We start from the raw sequence: 16,611 nt of genomic DNA on the forward strand, positions 1-16,611 counted from the left end.
CAGGGTCGAAAGAATGAAGGAGGGATGCGTGAGGTGCACGGGTTGGTGGCCGCGAAGGACATCGGAGGCCGGAGAAGGATCCTCCGCACCTATACTAGATTCCCAGGCAATTCAAGCCGTCATGGCAACGTGAGACCAAGGGAATGATAGGTGGGGCGAGGGGACGAAGGCAACAACGGGTGGCGGCGCCGAACCTAACCAGCGTGGCACGGAGACAACGGGCGCCAGGCGGGCCGAAAGACAAGGGTGATCCCGCACGGGTGGCGACGCAGAATGGTACCAAGGACACCCAGGTAAAGCATAGTGTGTAAGGGCTATTCAAATTCACAGTAGTCAAGGATGGAGCATGATCTTTAATGGTTGGCTTTGTAGGAATTATGAAATCGAGTAGATGATAAAGATTCTACGTTAGCTTTGTGTATGGATTCAATCAGAACAATGTACAATGATGTAACTAAGTAGTTGTCAATGATGTCTTTGCAATGAAACACAATGTCCCTTAAAAGGCATGTCTTAGATGAAGGGTCGCATCGTTTTGTGCATTCACATTTTAAAATTTTGTTGTTTTTTCTTATTTCACCATTTATAATTTGTTTATTTTAACATGTAACAAGACTTTTATAGGAAGATAACTAACACTTTTTTGGGAGTCTATTAGGCTTTTGTGTACTTAGATAAACCTTAATATTTGATGATGAGAGAACGAAAAAAGATAAAGAAGAGAAGAGGAAGAGAAAAGAATATATCAATATACTATTAGGAAAACAATACAATCCTCTTAGACTCAACCCCAAATAACTACTTCAATATACTAGTAGCCAAAATAGTCTTTCCTTCTTCTCTTTTTCTTCAACTAATCTTCTTCTCACTTCTTCCAATCTTCTTATTCTTCTTCACTTCTTCTTATGGATATTCTATTCCTCCCTTTGTCTCTCCCGATTGCTAAGAATACCCTCATATTTATAGGTTTTAGTTGCATTATTCTTGCTTTTTTTTTAAATCTTTTCTTTCTACATATCCTCGAGTTTGTGTCATGCGTTTTTCATATCATTATTACTAGTTTGTCATCCAAATTTTTCATACAAGAAATCTCCCTTTCTCAGCTTTCTTACAAAATTTTCTTTTGAAATTTGGATATAAGATGAAGAAGTTATGAGCTTTTTTCTCTACCTTGATTTTTTTGTGTTTTTTATGCGTTTTTTTCTTTTTTTTCTTGCTTTTTTTACTTTTGGAAAACGACTCTAACTTCATATCCCTTCAATTTCATTTGTCTTTTAACTCTTGAACCTTTCATATTGTGCTTTATTCTTATATACCTTAGCATCTGATATATTTGCCATGGTCTTTTCTTACGAGCAAAATTTGACTTCACAATATTGAATGCTTGCCTATATGCATTACTAGCCCGCCCCTACCCCTAAGTACTAGCCTACCAAAATGAAATGCTTATTATTTATTAAGAGAACTCCATATTCACCAAGCACTCAATAATCTTATTCTTGGTTAGTGATTCATTGTTAAAATTGTATAAACATGAATATATCCAATTCACGGGTGAATGATATATAATTATATATAAACACTAGTGCAATGCATCATGAGGTTATGACTAATGACAAACATGAAATAGTACTTTGATAAAAATAAAAAATAAAAACTCATGTAAGTATAATATTGTTGATCCTTCAAATCTCCTAGAGTATACATTCTTTTATTTAAAATAGGAGGGTGGTAGTGGAAGCCCATAATTGTGAGTTGACTTTAGATTGACTAATTATATATGAATAATAGAATTTGGTTCCATGCATCAAGAATTTACATTCAAGTGGAAGTGTGAGGTGTAAGAGGCAAGGAAGGAATCATGATGAGCTTGAGTACTAGGCGGATCGCTAGCAGAGTTCATGTGGATGAGGTTATCGTGGTCGTCATGGTCATGGGCGGGCGGACTCGATATCGTGAGATAATCATTCCCGTCCGCGCTCGCATTCGGCCGGCTCATAGTTGTGTTCGCATTCGGGTAGTCCCGGCCGTCCGGGTTGTCAGAAGCGGCCGAGCTCGTGGCAGAGGTGGACGGCACGGGAAGAATCTCGTGATCGGCGCCGAAGTTGTGGCGCATCGAGAGGAGGATGGGCTCTTGCAGATCGGGATGATGATGATGATGATGATGATGATGATGATGGGGGACAATGTCCATCATCATCATGATCATGGAGGAGGAGGAGGAGGAAGAGGAGGGTAGGGCCGGCCGCCTTGGGTATAGTGGGGAAGCGGCCGGCCCGGACATTGAGCTCATGGCACGGGCGGGGGGTGCGGGGCCCGGAAATTCATCCATCATTACCAACGACAATGCCGACGATGATGGCCCCATACCGACGAAGGCTTCATCATCGGCCTGAAAATCATGCATTCCCCTTCCATCATCATCATCATCATCATCATCATCGTTATCATCATCATCATCCATAATGTGTATATTCAGATCCTCAGGTTCTTCCTCTTCCCCTGCATCTGGATCCTTGCAGCTGCTTTTGCCCTTGGAATTCATCCTTTTCCTGCTGTTCTTCTGACTCCCCCCTTGCTGCAGGCTCTTGGACATGGCCAACGAATTGGTGGACGTGCACAGGAGCGTTAATGCCTCCTCCTCCTCCTCCTCCTCCTCCTCCTCTGCTGCTGCTGCGAACGGATTGGATTTGATTGCTACTGCTACTGATGAATCCGCCAAATGTTGCTGCTTCATGTAAAGATCCATATTCATGGCGCTCACATGATCTGCATCCCCACCATGAGTGCCCCTGCACAATCCCAGATTGTTCGTATATGCTATGCCTCGTGCTTTCTCCAGTATAGATCTTAGGTATTTCCCGTGTACCTCTTTCCGTTGCTTCAGATTCCTTTGAACCTGCAAATCGTCTCGAAAATTAAACCTTCGACCCTGCTGAATTAATTCATCATAATCTGACCGATTTCGCTTGTATCATGTTAGATTAGATACCTCTAATATATTGATTTGATCATCGCGATCCTGCTGCGAGAAGAACCTCTTGTGCGACTCTAATAATTGTACTACGTCCGAGCCATCTCGACTACTGGCCTGCAACTCTACATTATTAACTGATCCGCCCGGACTGCAGCAACAAATTATACATTCCGACTAAACCATATCAAGTCTTTATCATAAATATATAAATTAACAGTTGTATTATAAATTGCGCGAGTGTCCTACTGGTTATACTATGAATCAATAATATAGTGAACAAAATTAGTGATGCTTATTGCTCGTAGTACGCTAATTGTTTATACATATGTTTTCAAGATGAAGACAATATATACTGCTCAGTGTAAAATATTGTTGTGGTTTTCGTGTAAGTAATTTAGTTTCAGTTTAGTTAACCATATTATGGTATGTTTAAATGATGAAGGCTTTCATGGTGCTGGTGTACTTGTTAAATGATCAGCGGCTTCATTACACTATAACACGAAAGCATAATCATTTTGATGCAAGCAAGAAGGGACTAATGAAAGATGTAAGATATATATATTTGTTTTTTAGTTTTTTTCCTGATACAGAGGGACGATTAGTCTATGAATTAATCAGGAGCAAGCTTCCTCTAATTAATCCATCCATGGATTAACAGTTTGATCCTCCAGTAAAATTAGATTTGATGAAGCCATGGATGGATTTCCCAGCTACCAGCTTGACATGCTTTTTTGCTAAGTAAATACTAAAAGTTCAGATAGATTTGTGGTGTCCATACCTATTTTTGATGTGTATGATGATAGATAGTTAAATGCATTCAAAAGAAATTGTTTACTATTGCTTTCCTAACTGATATGATATGGTCTGTTTATTGTGAATGAATGCCATGTGCGCATATGCGTATTATATATTGTCATGATGATCACGGATACATATATGTATAATGTATAGTGGTGGCATAATAATGACATGGATGTATGTATGTATGTATGTATGTATGTATGTATGTATGTACATAAAAGTAACGACAGAAAGATCTGAGAACAAATCCACAACCATGGATGTCTTCTTTGCTTCATTATCATCATCATCATCATTAATATTGATGATATGGGCAATCTTCCATTCCATCATCATCATTAATTATATTGATATGAGCGATCATCCATTCCATTGAAAGAAAGGCACATTATAGTAGTAGTCAATTATAGTCCTGTTTTTTTCCATAGTGTATAACACACACACTCACACTCACATCATTCTCCCGCCGTTGTCGCCATTAAACGTTGTGGCTCCACTCACATTAGACGCACTGCTAGTGCTTATAGCTGCGTTGATGATGAGATCTCGTTGTATACCCCCGGCCCCGGCCCCTAATATTCATCCATCAATCCATTACACATTCTAACGGACTTCCAATTGATGTAGATCAATGATATTGATCTTCCTAATTCACAGACTCTTAATATAAAGAAAACACGCCACCAACATTAGGGTTTGCGGGTTTTCTTCGCCTGGAATTAACCATGACACTTGGGAGAGATGGTGTCGTTAATTAATCAGCTCCGATCAAACATCTTCCCCTAAGTATTATGCTCATGATGATGAGTGCTTAAATGTCTCAACTTTAGAAAATGATCATGAATTTTTTTAAGTTTTAGTTTTTGCAATATACCAATGAATTGCTGCTGCTGCTGCTGCTGCTGTTGTTGTTGAGTGGTGACAGTTGCATTCATGTCTAAATGATTGGTTGTGGAAGTTATGGGTGTAGTGGCAGAGTTCGGATTAGCTACTGCTGTTGCTGTGCTGCCACTGCCTTGTTGTACTTCTCTCTGAGCCTTTCTGCCCAGACGGTATTTCTAACAACAATGGAGTGGGCAAATAAATATATGAGACGGATTTACAAAAATCCATGACCAAAAAAAGAAGAAGGATGAGAAGCAAATTAGAGAGAATTTGAACTTAGATTTGGATGAGGTTCATGGATTGAATGATGCCAATCATTCATTAGAGAAGCCTCTGTAATGTGATGGATCATATACATATCAAAACAGGGACAATTAGCTGGAAATACTTGGCCGGAAAGATAGAATGCCTTAGTACGCATTCGTCCATCTATCTAGTCCGGGGCGGCCGGTCGGTCGGTATATAAGTGATGCGAATAAATTAGAGCGAGTAAGATTTGATTTGAGCTATCCGAGGAAAGAAAGATGACCTGCAGATGACTTTTGAGGTGGTACAGAGTCAATCCTTTAACATTCATAGCTTTCATGACCGTCTTCGGAGTGGCCTCTGCAGAAGATCAAGAAAAAGGGGGAGGATAAATATAATTCCGTTAATGAGCCGATTCCATCGAGTTTCCAAGATTACTGTCTTAAACGAATACTACAATAATTTAAAGTTAAATTACAATCATTTATATTAGTCTAGTTAGTATATACAAGAATCGGCCTAGCTTAAATCATGAAGGATTGAAAGAAATCACATGTCACTACATTACACCACACTACACTTACTATCTGCACCTCCGAGCTGTATGACCGCATCGACGAAGCGATCGTGGAGCTCGGGGGTCCAGCGAAGGCGGGGCTTCGGATCGGGGGAGCACATCACCGCGATCTCTCCCGACAGGCTCGACATCATTAGTCCCGCGGTGGTGGACACAACTGAGGAGGAGGATGCACCACCACCACCACTACCACTACCAGTAGTAGCCCCACCACCACCACCTACATGGATGCTATTATATTGTGGTTGTGGTTGCTGTGATTGTGATTGTGATTGTGATTGTTGTGGTTGATGCGGATGATGAGCCGTGGCCATGGAATTAGTCGGTGTCAGTTGGTCCAATAATGCCGTGGCCATCGATCCCACACCCATGTGTATGGTGGCAGCATTATGTTGTTGGTGTTGTTGTTGTTGATGATGCATCTGCATCTGCAACTGCATCTGCATTTGCATGTGGTGATCACCATTATTATGGCTGTGGTGATGATCATGGCGACGATTTTGTTGTTGATGGTGATGGTGATTATGATTATGATGATGATGATGTTGTTGTTGTTGTTGTTGTTGTTGTTGTTGATGATGATGATGATGAAGCTGGTCGACATGGCCATTCGCGGAGCTAGGCGAAGTTAATGCCGAGCCTTGCACGCCCGGATGAATATGCAGTTGATGATGAGGGGAAACCTGAGGATTAATGCTGCTATTACTGAGCAATAGATTGGTATTACTACTATTATTACTATTATGATTGAATAGAATTGGATCAATGTAATGGGGAGGAGGAGGTGCAGGAGGGGGGGGAGGAGCTGAGGTGGCTGAGTAGTTGTTGAGGTAGTGATGATGTGCAGAATTCATCTATATATACATATGTATATATATTACAGACAGAGATTGAAGAGTTGATGGGAATCAGAAGAAGAAGAAGAAGAAGAAGAAGAAGAAGAAGAAGAAGAAGAGGAGGAGGAGGAGGAGGTGGAGGAGGAGAATTAAGTAGATGGAATAATAATCTCATCAATGATCAGAATATATGCATATATATATATATGTCTATATATAAAGAAAGCATGTAAATTAGAGCTCTCACACACACACACATACATATCAATATGTATAGAGAGTGTGTGTTGAGAGAGAGAGAGAGAGGAGTAATATTATTGGTTACAATCATAAGCTTTTCAATTTCTAATTTTAAAGATAGCATGGGATAAGGTCTCTCTCTCTCTCTCTCTCTCTCTCTCTCTCATCTCATATCATCATTCCATTGGAGACCAACAACGAAAAGTGAAAAGGAATAAAAGTAAATGGGAATTGGGGGTCTCATAATCATTCTCATGAAGAGTGTGTTTTTACGTAGAGAGAGAGAGAGAACTCTTGGTTACATTTCTTATGGAAATCTTGAATGTGTGTGCGAAGAGCCATGTTGTATAGTATTATTGAAAGAGAGGGACAAAGAGAGAGAGAGACAGAGAGAGTATGTGTGTGTGTAAAGGAGTTACTACAAAGTGATAGTAGTAGGAGGTGGTGGAGGAGAATGGGGCCCAATCAATGGGGGTTGGCATTCTCAAGGTAGCAAGAAGCATCTTTCATTCTCAATCGCACGTAGTGGGATGCACCATCGGCACACCTCCTCGACACCTTTTCATCTTTCACGTGCTTTTCATATGACATAACTAACTTGCCATACAGACATACATATTTGACTCACTAGCTCCCCCCAGAATCATGTCAATGTTTAAAAAAAAGTCGCTCCCTCCCCCTAGGCCTCTCTCTTCCCATGCATATCTATGGTCTCTAAAAGTTGCGCACACACACACACACACCCGAGCTGCTTTGTTATGTACCCCACGCGCGTCAATCCTCCATTGGCCATATTTAACAAGCATCTTGACATGGCGCTACCCCTATAATCATTCTCTTTTCTTCCAGATCCAACCTTCTTTACACTATCGGGCTTGTGTCCTCTCAAATGTCTCATGATCAACCCCTCTCCCTTAGCTACTATAGCTTGACCTCAAAAAACTTTCTGTGTCTTCTTTTCACACTATATTAGTGCAAAAAAACAACAACATCATCAAAGCATCCCGGCATTCTCTAGTTTGTCGGCATACAAATCATGTCTAGTACTCCTCATTCATACCCTTGCCCCCTCTAGCTTTGGATATAATCTAATTGATATTAAACTCTACCAATTCATGAATTTAATATATCCAATCGTTTTGGGAATAATAATTAGCTTCTACAAGTTGCTCCATTTTATTCGATACCAATCCACTCTCACCCTATTGCTTCCATACAAAAATATCGAAAAAATGAGTTTTGTAAACACATCACCTCTGTATCTGTCAACATAATCATGACCTTCTTCATAATCATAGTGCCATCATGCGTGTTGCCAATAATTATTTTCACTTTCCCTTACTATCCACAATGGCGTCAAGACTAAGCAACTTATTCCGAAGGTAGAGTGTCACTTCGTGTGGTAGCTATTTTGTCCTTTAGCTTTCTAAATCATTAGAAGTTTTTTTCACACATTGCATGTAATCTAGAAGGATAATTTGTACAATTAAGCACATTTATCTCCTCACAAAGGAAAATGTTTAGGAGCAGTGACTTTCTAGACTTTGGACTAGTGGGCCTTTTTATTTATTTTTTATAAAGGCCACACATGCACCCATCCTTGACATTTTATTCTCACATTGTCACAATCTTGACAAACAAGTACAAAAAGGTTATTTTTGAGCTTTTCATAGATCACTAGTTGCTATCAATATAATTCGATAGATCATACTTGTCTCTTCAAGATTTAGTGAAAGAATTTAATCGACGTAACCTTATCTCGTTCCTTTTTTTTTCATATCGTATTGCCGAAGTTTCTACCACAAATTGCGAACTCCGGCCCTTAATTTTGTTGAACTATTTGAGTTATGTCGCTGAAAATCATCGGATTACTAACTACACATGATCAATCTTTGGTGCAATGTGTTTTGAGTCTTGCAAAATATATGTGTGCAATATATGTGTGTATGTCATACCACTCTGATGATTATTGTTATTGATCAAATTTGCATAAAATTTGGAATTTGCTATGAGAATAGCTGCAGCAAACACTCAAATTCTTACTAATCCAAGTACTAACCATTTGCTGTCACAAAAAAAACCTCATCCAGAAAATCAGCGCTTAGTCTAGTGCTGCATTCACATATAAACATTAATGCATGCAGGCTGCATGTTGTAGCTATCTTATGAAGGAAGATTAAATCCATCTCATGTTTGTGTATGCAATGATAGCTGCTGCCCAAATTCTCTGCAATCAATAAGTGTTTGTATCCCAAGATCTACATGTAGATTACAGTAATATTGCCATTTTTACGCTTTTGATTAGATCTAGCACATATTAAATCTCATTTGTGTATGCAATGATAGCTGCTGCCCAAATGATCTGCAATCAATTAGTGTTTGTATCCGAAGATCTAGACATGTAGATTAGTGTAATATTGTCCTTTTTTAGGCTTTTGACCAGATCCAGCACATATATGTATGCGTTGCGTTAGGTGAGGCAATATACATGAGACTCATATAATTAGTGATCTCAGTGTTTGACTTTGGTGCGGATTAAAGATATTACGAATATACTTTTGTGTATTAAATATTCCCTCGTAGTTGTGTGTAGCCTTCTCTTCATTTGCAGAGTGCTAATTAAGAGTTTAAATTGCGCTCATTAGATTTGCAGAAAAGATGAACAAATCACTCTCAACGTCCAATGATCAATTAATTTGGAACTTAGAAAGCCCTAATACCGGCTTTAAAACTTTAATTTATATGAGATGAGGACAATGTTTTTTTATATATAATTCCTGAAACGGTGTTTGTGTCTTTAGGGTTGTGCAGGGTGTTGATCCTAGCTGCATATATAAAGAAAGGTATATTAACGTCTTCTAAGACCAAAATTGGCCCATGAGACAGTTGGTTTACAACAAAAATGGGGTATTTATCCATTCATAGATGGATCGAGAGAGAGACTTAAATATGCTGCCCAACCTTAATCCATCATTTAAATCAATATTTCAATTTTAATTGTTGTGCTATACAATTCCCTCCATTTTGTGACCAACAACTCCTCTAACTAGGCTCATGTGATGGGGTACATTATCCACCCATGAAGTTTCATCATTTGATATAATCTGATAGTATTGTCAAGCATCAAAAGACTTTAATCTACTTAGTACGTAGGTATGCCTTCGAATGTATCAAGTCTCGCACGTATGATTCCTTGTTTTGAATCTGAAAGTCTCAAACCTTGTAATCAAGCATTGTAGTTGACTAATTACACCAACAATAAATCCATGTAATATACAATTTTTATTTTCTTGTCTAAGTGTGAAATTAACTGCATGTCATGCTTATTGTAGTTTAATCTTAATATATCGTGGCTGTGACATAAAGATCATGCATCTTATGGCCGAGTTTTGTGTGAATTTATTAATTAATGCTTTCTTTTGAACCCAACCTAGAGGATATGATCTCAAGAAACAAATTATGATTAAGAGCTATCAAAATACCATTCTGGTTTGCCGAGTAACATGAATAAAATGCAGAAGTCTCACATTTGATCATGCCGGGTATCATGTCTCATCATAATAGCATCTGCAACCTCCTCATGTTCATATACCATCGGTTTATCATGTACCACCGCCCATAATACTGCATCGTGCCTTGACATCGTTGCAACATTTTCAAGAAAGGGATCCATTGTGTGAATGGACAACAAATGCTTTACATAATTTGAAATGGGAATTAAGAAAGATTGAGGACAACATTTTAAAATTTCAATATCAAGCTTCTGCTTCAAAATGGACACAAGTAGGTGACAAAGTAAACAAGACGTTTTTTTCCCAAATTGCACCGAAATGGTCAGCAGTAGGGATTAAACAACTAAGGAGGGAAGATGGCTCCTTAAGAGGAGATGAGTTAGAAATTGTACAATTTACTACTACGTATTATGCTAAATTGTTGTTTGTTGGTGTGGTTACATAACCTATTCACATAAGTAGGAAACGTGTGTGGGACAAAATTAAGCCAAAAGTTACAAATGAAATGAAGGTTGCATTACTTAAGCCCTTTGACATTAAGGAAATACATAATGCACTTAGAGCTTTAAGTCTTATGTCTTGTCTAGGGGAGGATGGAATTACTCCACATTTTTTCCTCAAATATTCGGAATATATTGGGGAAGACTTAACAAAAGCTTATCAAAGAATTTTTGACACTAGGTACATGCCTCATAGTATAGCAGTTAGCAGATGATATTAGAAAATGGAGACCAGTAACATTGTTAAATACAATATATAAAATCTTCACAAAAACATTGTCATTGAGATTGCAACCTTTCTTACATGATTTGATTCATATCACCCAAACAAGTTTTATTTAGGAAAGAAGTATACTGGATAATTTGTTCTTTTTTTGGGAAGCCATTGCCTTGGCTCAGAAGAAAAAAGAGGATTTAGTGATTTTGTTACTTGACTTTGAAAAAGCATATGATCGTGTTGATTGGGAGTTCCTTCAGGGTACTCTTGTAAGATTGGGTTTTCCGGAGAAATGGGTGATAGGAGTGTTTTCTTTGTATAATTCAACATGCATTTCTGTTTTGGCAGGAGGGGTTAAAGGTGATGAGTTTCAAATTTCCCGAAGTGTACGACAAGGTTGTCCACTTGCACCATATTTATTTTTGTTTTTTGCTAAAGCGATGAGTTTGTTTTTGACTGCTGAAGAGGTTGGATTGAAAGGATTAGCAATGCCCATTGATGGGAAAAATGTTGTTGATGTAGAATTTGTTGATGATACAAGTTTGTATCTGGATGGTTTGAACAATAATCTGCAGAAAATGTACATAATAGTGCAAACATTTTGTATGGCTTCAGGTGCATCAATTAATTGGAATAAATTAGTGGGTTTTTTGGTATCGTCCAATTCCACAACTCCATAATGGAGTCCTCATCCAGATTTCCGATGGGTTCACAAGGGCACTTCAGTTAGATATTTGGGATGTCAAGTAGGTTTGAATATTTCTTCAGAAATTCAAGTTGCTTCTTTGCTATTGAAAATTAGGAAAAAACTTTTGTTTTGGAGTAAAGCTAAACTATCATTTGCGGGTAGAGTGATAGTCGTTATTTAAGTTTTGTTGTTTAGTCTTTGGTATATTATGTCATGTTGGAGTTTTTCGAGATCATGTATGGGACAATTGCAAAGATTGATTCGAAATTATTTGTGGTCTGGTAATGATGGAATGCATGCTAGGTCAAAAGTCTCTTCGTCTACAATTGTTAAGCCATTGGATCAAGGAGGATTAGGGATTGTAGATCCATTACAACAGTCTAAAGCTTTGATGGCAAAATTGGTGATTCGAGGATTGTTGCTAGGATCGGAACCTTGGAAACAATTGTTGTTTTTTGAATTGCAAAGGTTTTGTCCCAAGACGGGTGGAGATTGGAGGCCTAGTTTTAGATGGGCTTTTATGGAACATAACAAATTGACTATTGCTACAAATTGGGAAGAGAGATTTGCTCAATGTGTTCTTAATGGATGGAAAGATATTTCTCTTCATTGACTTAAGACATTGCCAAAAACAGAATCTAAACAACCTCTGATTTGGTATTCATGGTTGATTGACCAAAGAGGACAAATGTTGGGAATGCGTACTAGATGTGCATGGGCAGAATTAGATCGTGGGCCATCATAGTCTATAGGTGCATGGACAACGTTTTTGTCTAAACCTATAGATCAACAAATGATATTAATTAGTAATATAAGGGGTGGGAAGATAATGTCTTCTGCGATCCAGAATGCCCTTTTTAATGTTCAGATGCAAATTGGATCTGCTACACAGAAGTGGATGGGTTTATTTACTCCATTGGATGTTTTAATTAGAGTTAAAGCCTATATTGGGGAACAAGAGTGTATGAGTTTTGGTGTAGAAGATGGTTGTAGGTTAATCTTTACACCTTTGGAAAATGATTTGTTTAGGTTTTGTTTACAGAAAGAAGTGCGGGTGATTGCAAATGATGGATCAAATTGGGTCTTAGATCTAGATCCTCAAAAGGTGAATTATTTTTTGGAGGATTTGGATATTGGAAAGGAGACCAATATCTACATTAACTTGGGATCCTGGAGAACTGTATTGGAAGGTGTGGGTGCAAGATAACATCAAATACGTGCCATTCTTTCAGTATTCTGTGAAGATTAGTAGGAAAATATTAGGTGCTAAATCATGGAAAGAACCAACTGCAAATGTTGGAGACGAAATGAACTTTCTCCACAACATCTTAAACAATTTTGGAAATGGTTATGGGGTATAAAGATGAGTAGGAAAATTGTTTGTTTTCGATGGTTGTTGGTTCATAATGCTATACCAGTTAATGGGTGGCGAAAAGGAAATGTATACAAGATGTGCCCTTTTTGTACACGTGTAATAGAGACTGCAAAACATTGTTTGTGGCGTTGTGGTTTTGCTCTAGACATATGGAAACAAATCATAAAATTATTAACTCCAATATATCCTAGAGGAGTGTACACATGGGGTGCAGTAACATGAATAATTTAATGCAGAAGTCTCACATTTGATCAACACAGGTGCTGCAATCCCATGCCGAAACTGAAAAATATGGGCTTCCGAGAATATATGTTAGCACAAACTCTCTCTTCCGAAAATAGGAGGGGGGGTATTCAATTCGGGTGAATTTTTCCAGCTACTCCATCTATTGTAATCATCTGTGTCTACATACATAGAAGGGGGGGTCACCATGAGATCAGAATTCAATGGTTTCTTTTTCTTTGTCCTCCAATTACTCTAATGGTAACTTGTCAAGTAGACATCATGGGGTCTCTAATCATTAACATCCCCACAATGATCTTTGCTTTCTCGAGGTCATAGGCTCCAATCCTCACTTCCACATATATTTTGTCACACCATGTATCTCTGTTTCCATTCACTGAGATCCTATGCTATAATCATTTCTCCTCGGAATTATTTTAAAGCTAAATTTAAATTGTCTCCATTCTTATGTTTTCTGCAACATTGGGGCAATATGGTTTTGATTACAAGTTCTGGCAAAGAAATTAGAATTTCCCCAAGATGATTCTTTCATTGAGTTCAAGGCTATGGAAAACATGGGTGTTGGCATACACACATTCTTGGGGGATTTATGTATGGAGCAATCTGATGATGTTTGTGCTCAGGAAGGAAGGGTGCTTGTTATGGGAGACATGAATGCATGAATTACTCATACTCCAAAAACAAATTACATGCATGAATTGTGTTCAAGAATGCATGAATGGGAATTAGTAGGCAGAAAACGCATAATCTGAAAGGATTTGTGTAATAATTCTCGGATTGAAGGAGAACATGGAGGAGCAAAAAACCAAAAAAATCATAAACTCAACATGGGAGTTATTAAACAAGGCTGTTAATTTTCACCTCAGTCTCTTTTCAAAGCTTTTGCATTCATTAGGTAGTAGATCCGGAGATAATAAATGGCCCACTTGGGGAACACAAAAAGAAACCAACCATTGGATTCTTCCCATAAGCTTACTATTGATGTCTGAGAATGATGCTATGTTGTTGTTGTTCCATGCATTACAAACACTGCAAAAAAAAAGTATCCTATGGAATACAGGGTTTCTGTGGGTATTGTAGTCTGGCAGCAAAAATGTGGCCAAGACCAAAATTGATGATAAATGGCACAAATAAGCCTACACTCCATTACCATGGATATGCTCTTGAGGTAGTGGATAGCTGAATTTAAACACTTGAGAATTGACATGCCAATGTGACCCCATAGTTGATATAAAGCCTCATCAGGAATGACCCCATAGTTACATGAACTTGTGATCTAGCTTTAGATGCTCGGAATCATGATCCATGGTTTTTAGATATAGACTTTCGTCGGGGTGGGTCATGAACCTACATAATAGTCTTGATTTAGCTGTACTCAAGCTTTCTCTAAATGGTAATTTTTCTAGGTTCTAAACTCCTCAAGCTGGAGCACATGTTCTCTTGATGGTGAAATACATAACTTATACTTTCATTGAAGCAATTTGGCTGATACTGGTGTAATTAGATCTATAGATCATCTTCAACACCAAGCAATACTAATATTTTATCACTATGCTGATGAATTTGGAATGTTGCATCGCCTCCTCACTTCTCCTCGATTTCCAGTGATCACATCGATCTCGCTCATTTTCATGAAGGAGGCACTGAAATGCTCAAAGAACAAGTCTTGGCTTTTAGCAAAGGATGTCACTAATGCATTATTATCGATTCCACTCGAGAGGAGGGAGGCATCAGAGTGGAAAAGGGTGGCCCCTGCCTCCACATTTCGGTAATAGGAATTGTCGAAAACGTCTGGTGAGAAGCCATCCAAATGTATTGTAAGGTGACCTCTCGCGATATGATTGTCTTGCGGCCTCAATATTGATCCTCCACCGCAGATTCGGGTCAGATTTGTGGCGAATGACGGGTTCAGATCGGTCGATACGGATGGCTGCAGTTGCGTATCCACCACGTGACAATGCGTTCGGCCAATTGTATGGGCACCTGATTGATTGGTATATGACCATGCTAGTTAATCATTAGTGATGTTTTCAGCTTGCTCAAACTTATACATGAAGTTTGATGTATTTAATTACCTGATAATGCAATGAGATCTTTGACATCCAAGCCCTTAGCTTCGAAGATTTGCTTCAATGCACTGAATCCGTGTGTCGGGATGGGAAGATTGGCTATCACAGTTTCATTCAGAGCTGCCATGTAAGAATCTCTGCGGCCCGTCATGATGGGGATCCATGGCCCCTTCACCTAGTATACACATTCATACATAAAAAATATAATTCAGCACACATTTATATGAAATGAATATAATGACTGATTTATGTCCATAATGTTCATTTTGTTCAGTAAAATTAGCAGTAAATAAGTAGACCATAGATGCATATTGTATCTGACCATGAAGATGGCATCTCGAGCTGCGAGGGCGAGGATGTCTGCACATGAGACCGTGAGCGGACATGCATCCTCTAACACCTCTTTGATGTCTTCGATAATTTGAAAGGCCGATGAACGCAATGAGTTGAAATTTGGCAATGCAGTCAGCTCCGAGACTATAGTTGTATCGAATCTGTCTTCATCATTTAACCATTTTGTATAATTCAACAGCACGGATCCATCGCAGCCCTGTGGATCATATTTTTTGTTTAATTAATTGGAAATCAATATACAAAGTACTCTAACTAGAATACAACAATGCCTCTGCAAAATCATTTGGCAGCAATTAATACAAATGAAAGTAAATTAACTGCCATTAACATGTATGAATGTAAATACAAATGAATTTGATGCAAGCTAGTGAATGTGATCTGAAAGGCATTAAACATGGAAAAGGAAAAGGAAATGGATATGGATGAACAAGATTAACCCAAACTCTTCACCTGAACAAAGCAATCGTGAAAGAAAAGCCGGAGAATGGCGGCGGCTTGGCCGGGGTCTCGTCCGAGGACGAGTTGCATGTGTTCGCGGACGAGGTCATAAGCTCGGGGGCACGAATGCAAGTAGAAGGTGTAGGACAATGCCTCATGTCCATGATGTATATCACCGGCATGCGCCATAGCCAAAGGCTCACGATATTCCTCGCTACCATGAATCACAACAACAAATAGTGCTAGGAACATGACTACTACATATAAGTTCGTGGCCGGAAGAAGCCTGTCGATTCCCCGAGGATCATACATTTCTGCGTAATTGGTTGATCTAATGAGCTCTTTAATCTACTACTAGTTGGAGACTTAAAGATCATGATGGTGTCATACACAGCCTTTGATAGATATGTTTTTCTCCTTCTCATATCCATCAAAGGTATCAAATTCATCCCTTGGGTAATGTTATGGCGTTAGGTTGAAGCAAAGGTACCTACCTTCTCTTTTAGTTAAGACAGTCTTACATATTGGAAACTTTTATGTGTCTAGATTTATCGTGAGAAAGGGGCAACCTACTGAATGTAGCAAGGAATTTAATGGTACATAAGATTCAAGAACAAGTTATCATTCATTTCTGCCAAAAATCAATGCATTTC

The 16,611-nt window shown here is 38.6% G+C and overlaps 3 protein-coding genes across 3 annotated transcripts in view; 1 reads left to right on the forward strand and 2 right to left on the reverse strand.

The window, feature by feature from the left end:
* LOC147859248 (rab GTPase-activating protein 22-like) overlaps positions 1 to 16,611 on the forward strand; it is a 73,339-nt gene that overhangs the window by 35,634 nt on the left and 21,094 nt on the right. The gene's annotated exons all lie outside the window — the stretch shown is intronic.
* LOC147859250 (uncharacterized) lies at positions 1,642 to 6,474 on the reverse strand. The gene is made up of 6 exons (XM_087326349.1): positions 5,494 to 6,474; positions 5,193 to 5,269; positions 4,653 to 4,836; positions 4,233 to 4,350; positions 2,993 to 3,125; positions 1,642 to 2,899 (listed from the first exon to the last, which is right to left on the reverse strand). The coding sequence occupies exons 1-6, from the start codon at positions 6,338 to 6,340 to the stop codon at positions 1,808 to 1,810; spliced, it is 2,451 nt and encodes an 816-aa protein (XP_087182475.1). The 5' UTR covers positions 6,341 to 6,474; the 3' UTR covers positions 1,642 to 1,807.
* LOC147859251 (peroxidase P7-like) lies at positions 14,373 to 16,367 on the reverse strand. Its single transcript, XM_087326152.1, has 4 exons — positions 15,971 to 16,367; positions 15,489 to 15,716; positions 15,173 to 15,341; positions 14,373 to 15,080 (listed from the first exon to the last, which is right to left on the reverse strand). Exons 1-4 carry the CDS (start codon positions 16,268 to 16,270, stop codon positions 14,647 to 14,649), a joined length of 1,131 nt encoding a protein of 376 aa, XP_087182278.1. The 5' UTR covers positions 16,271 to 16,367; the 3' UTR covers positions 14,373 to 14,646.

This window comes from Azolla caroliniana, unplaced genomic scaffold, assembly GCF_043228905.1.
Source record: "Azolla caroliniana isolate FFs.n. ecotype wild unplaced genomic scaffold, voAzoCaro1.0.p SCAF_10, whole genome shotgun sequence".
NCBI lineage: Eukaryota > Viridiplantae > Streptophyta > Polypodiopsida > Salviniales > Salviniaceae > Azolla > Azolla caroliniana.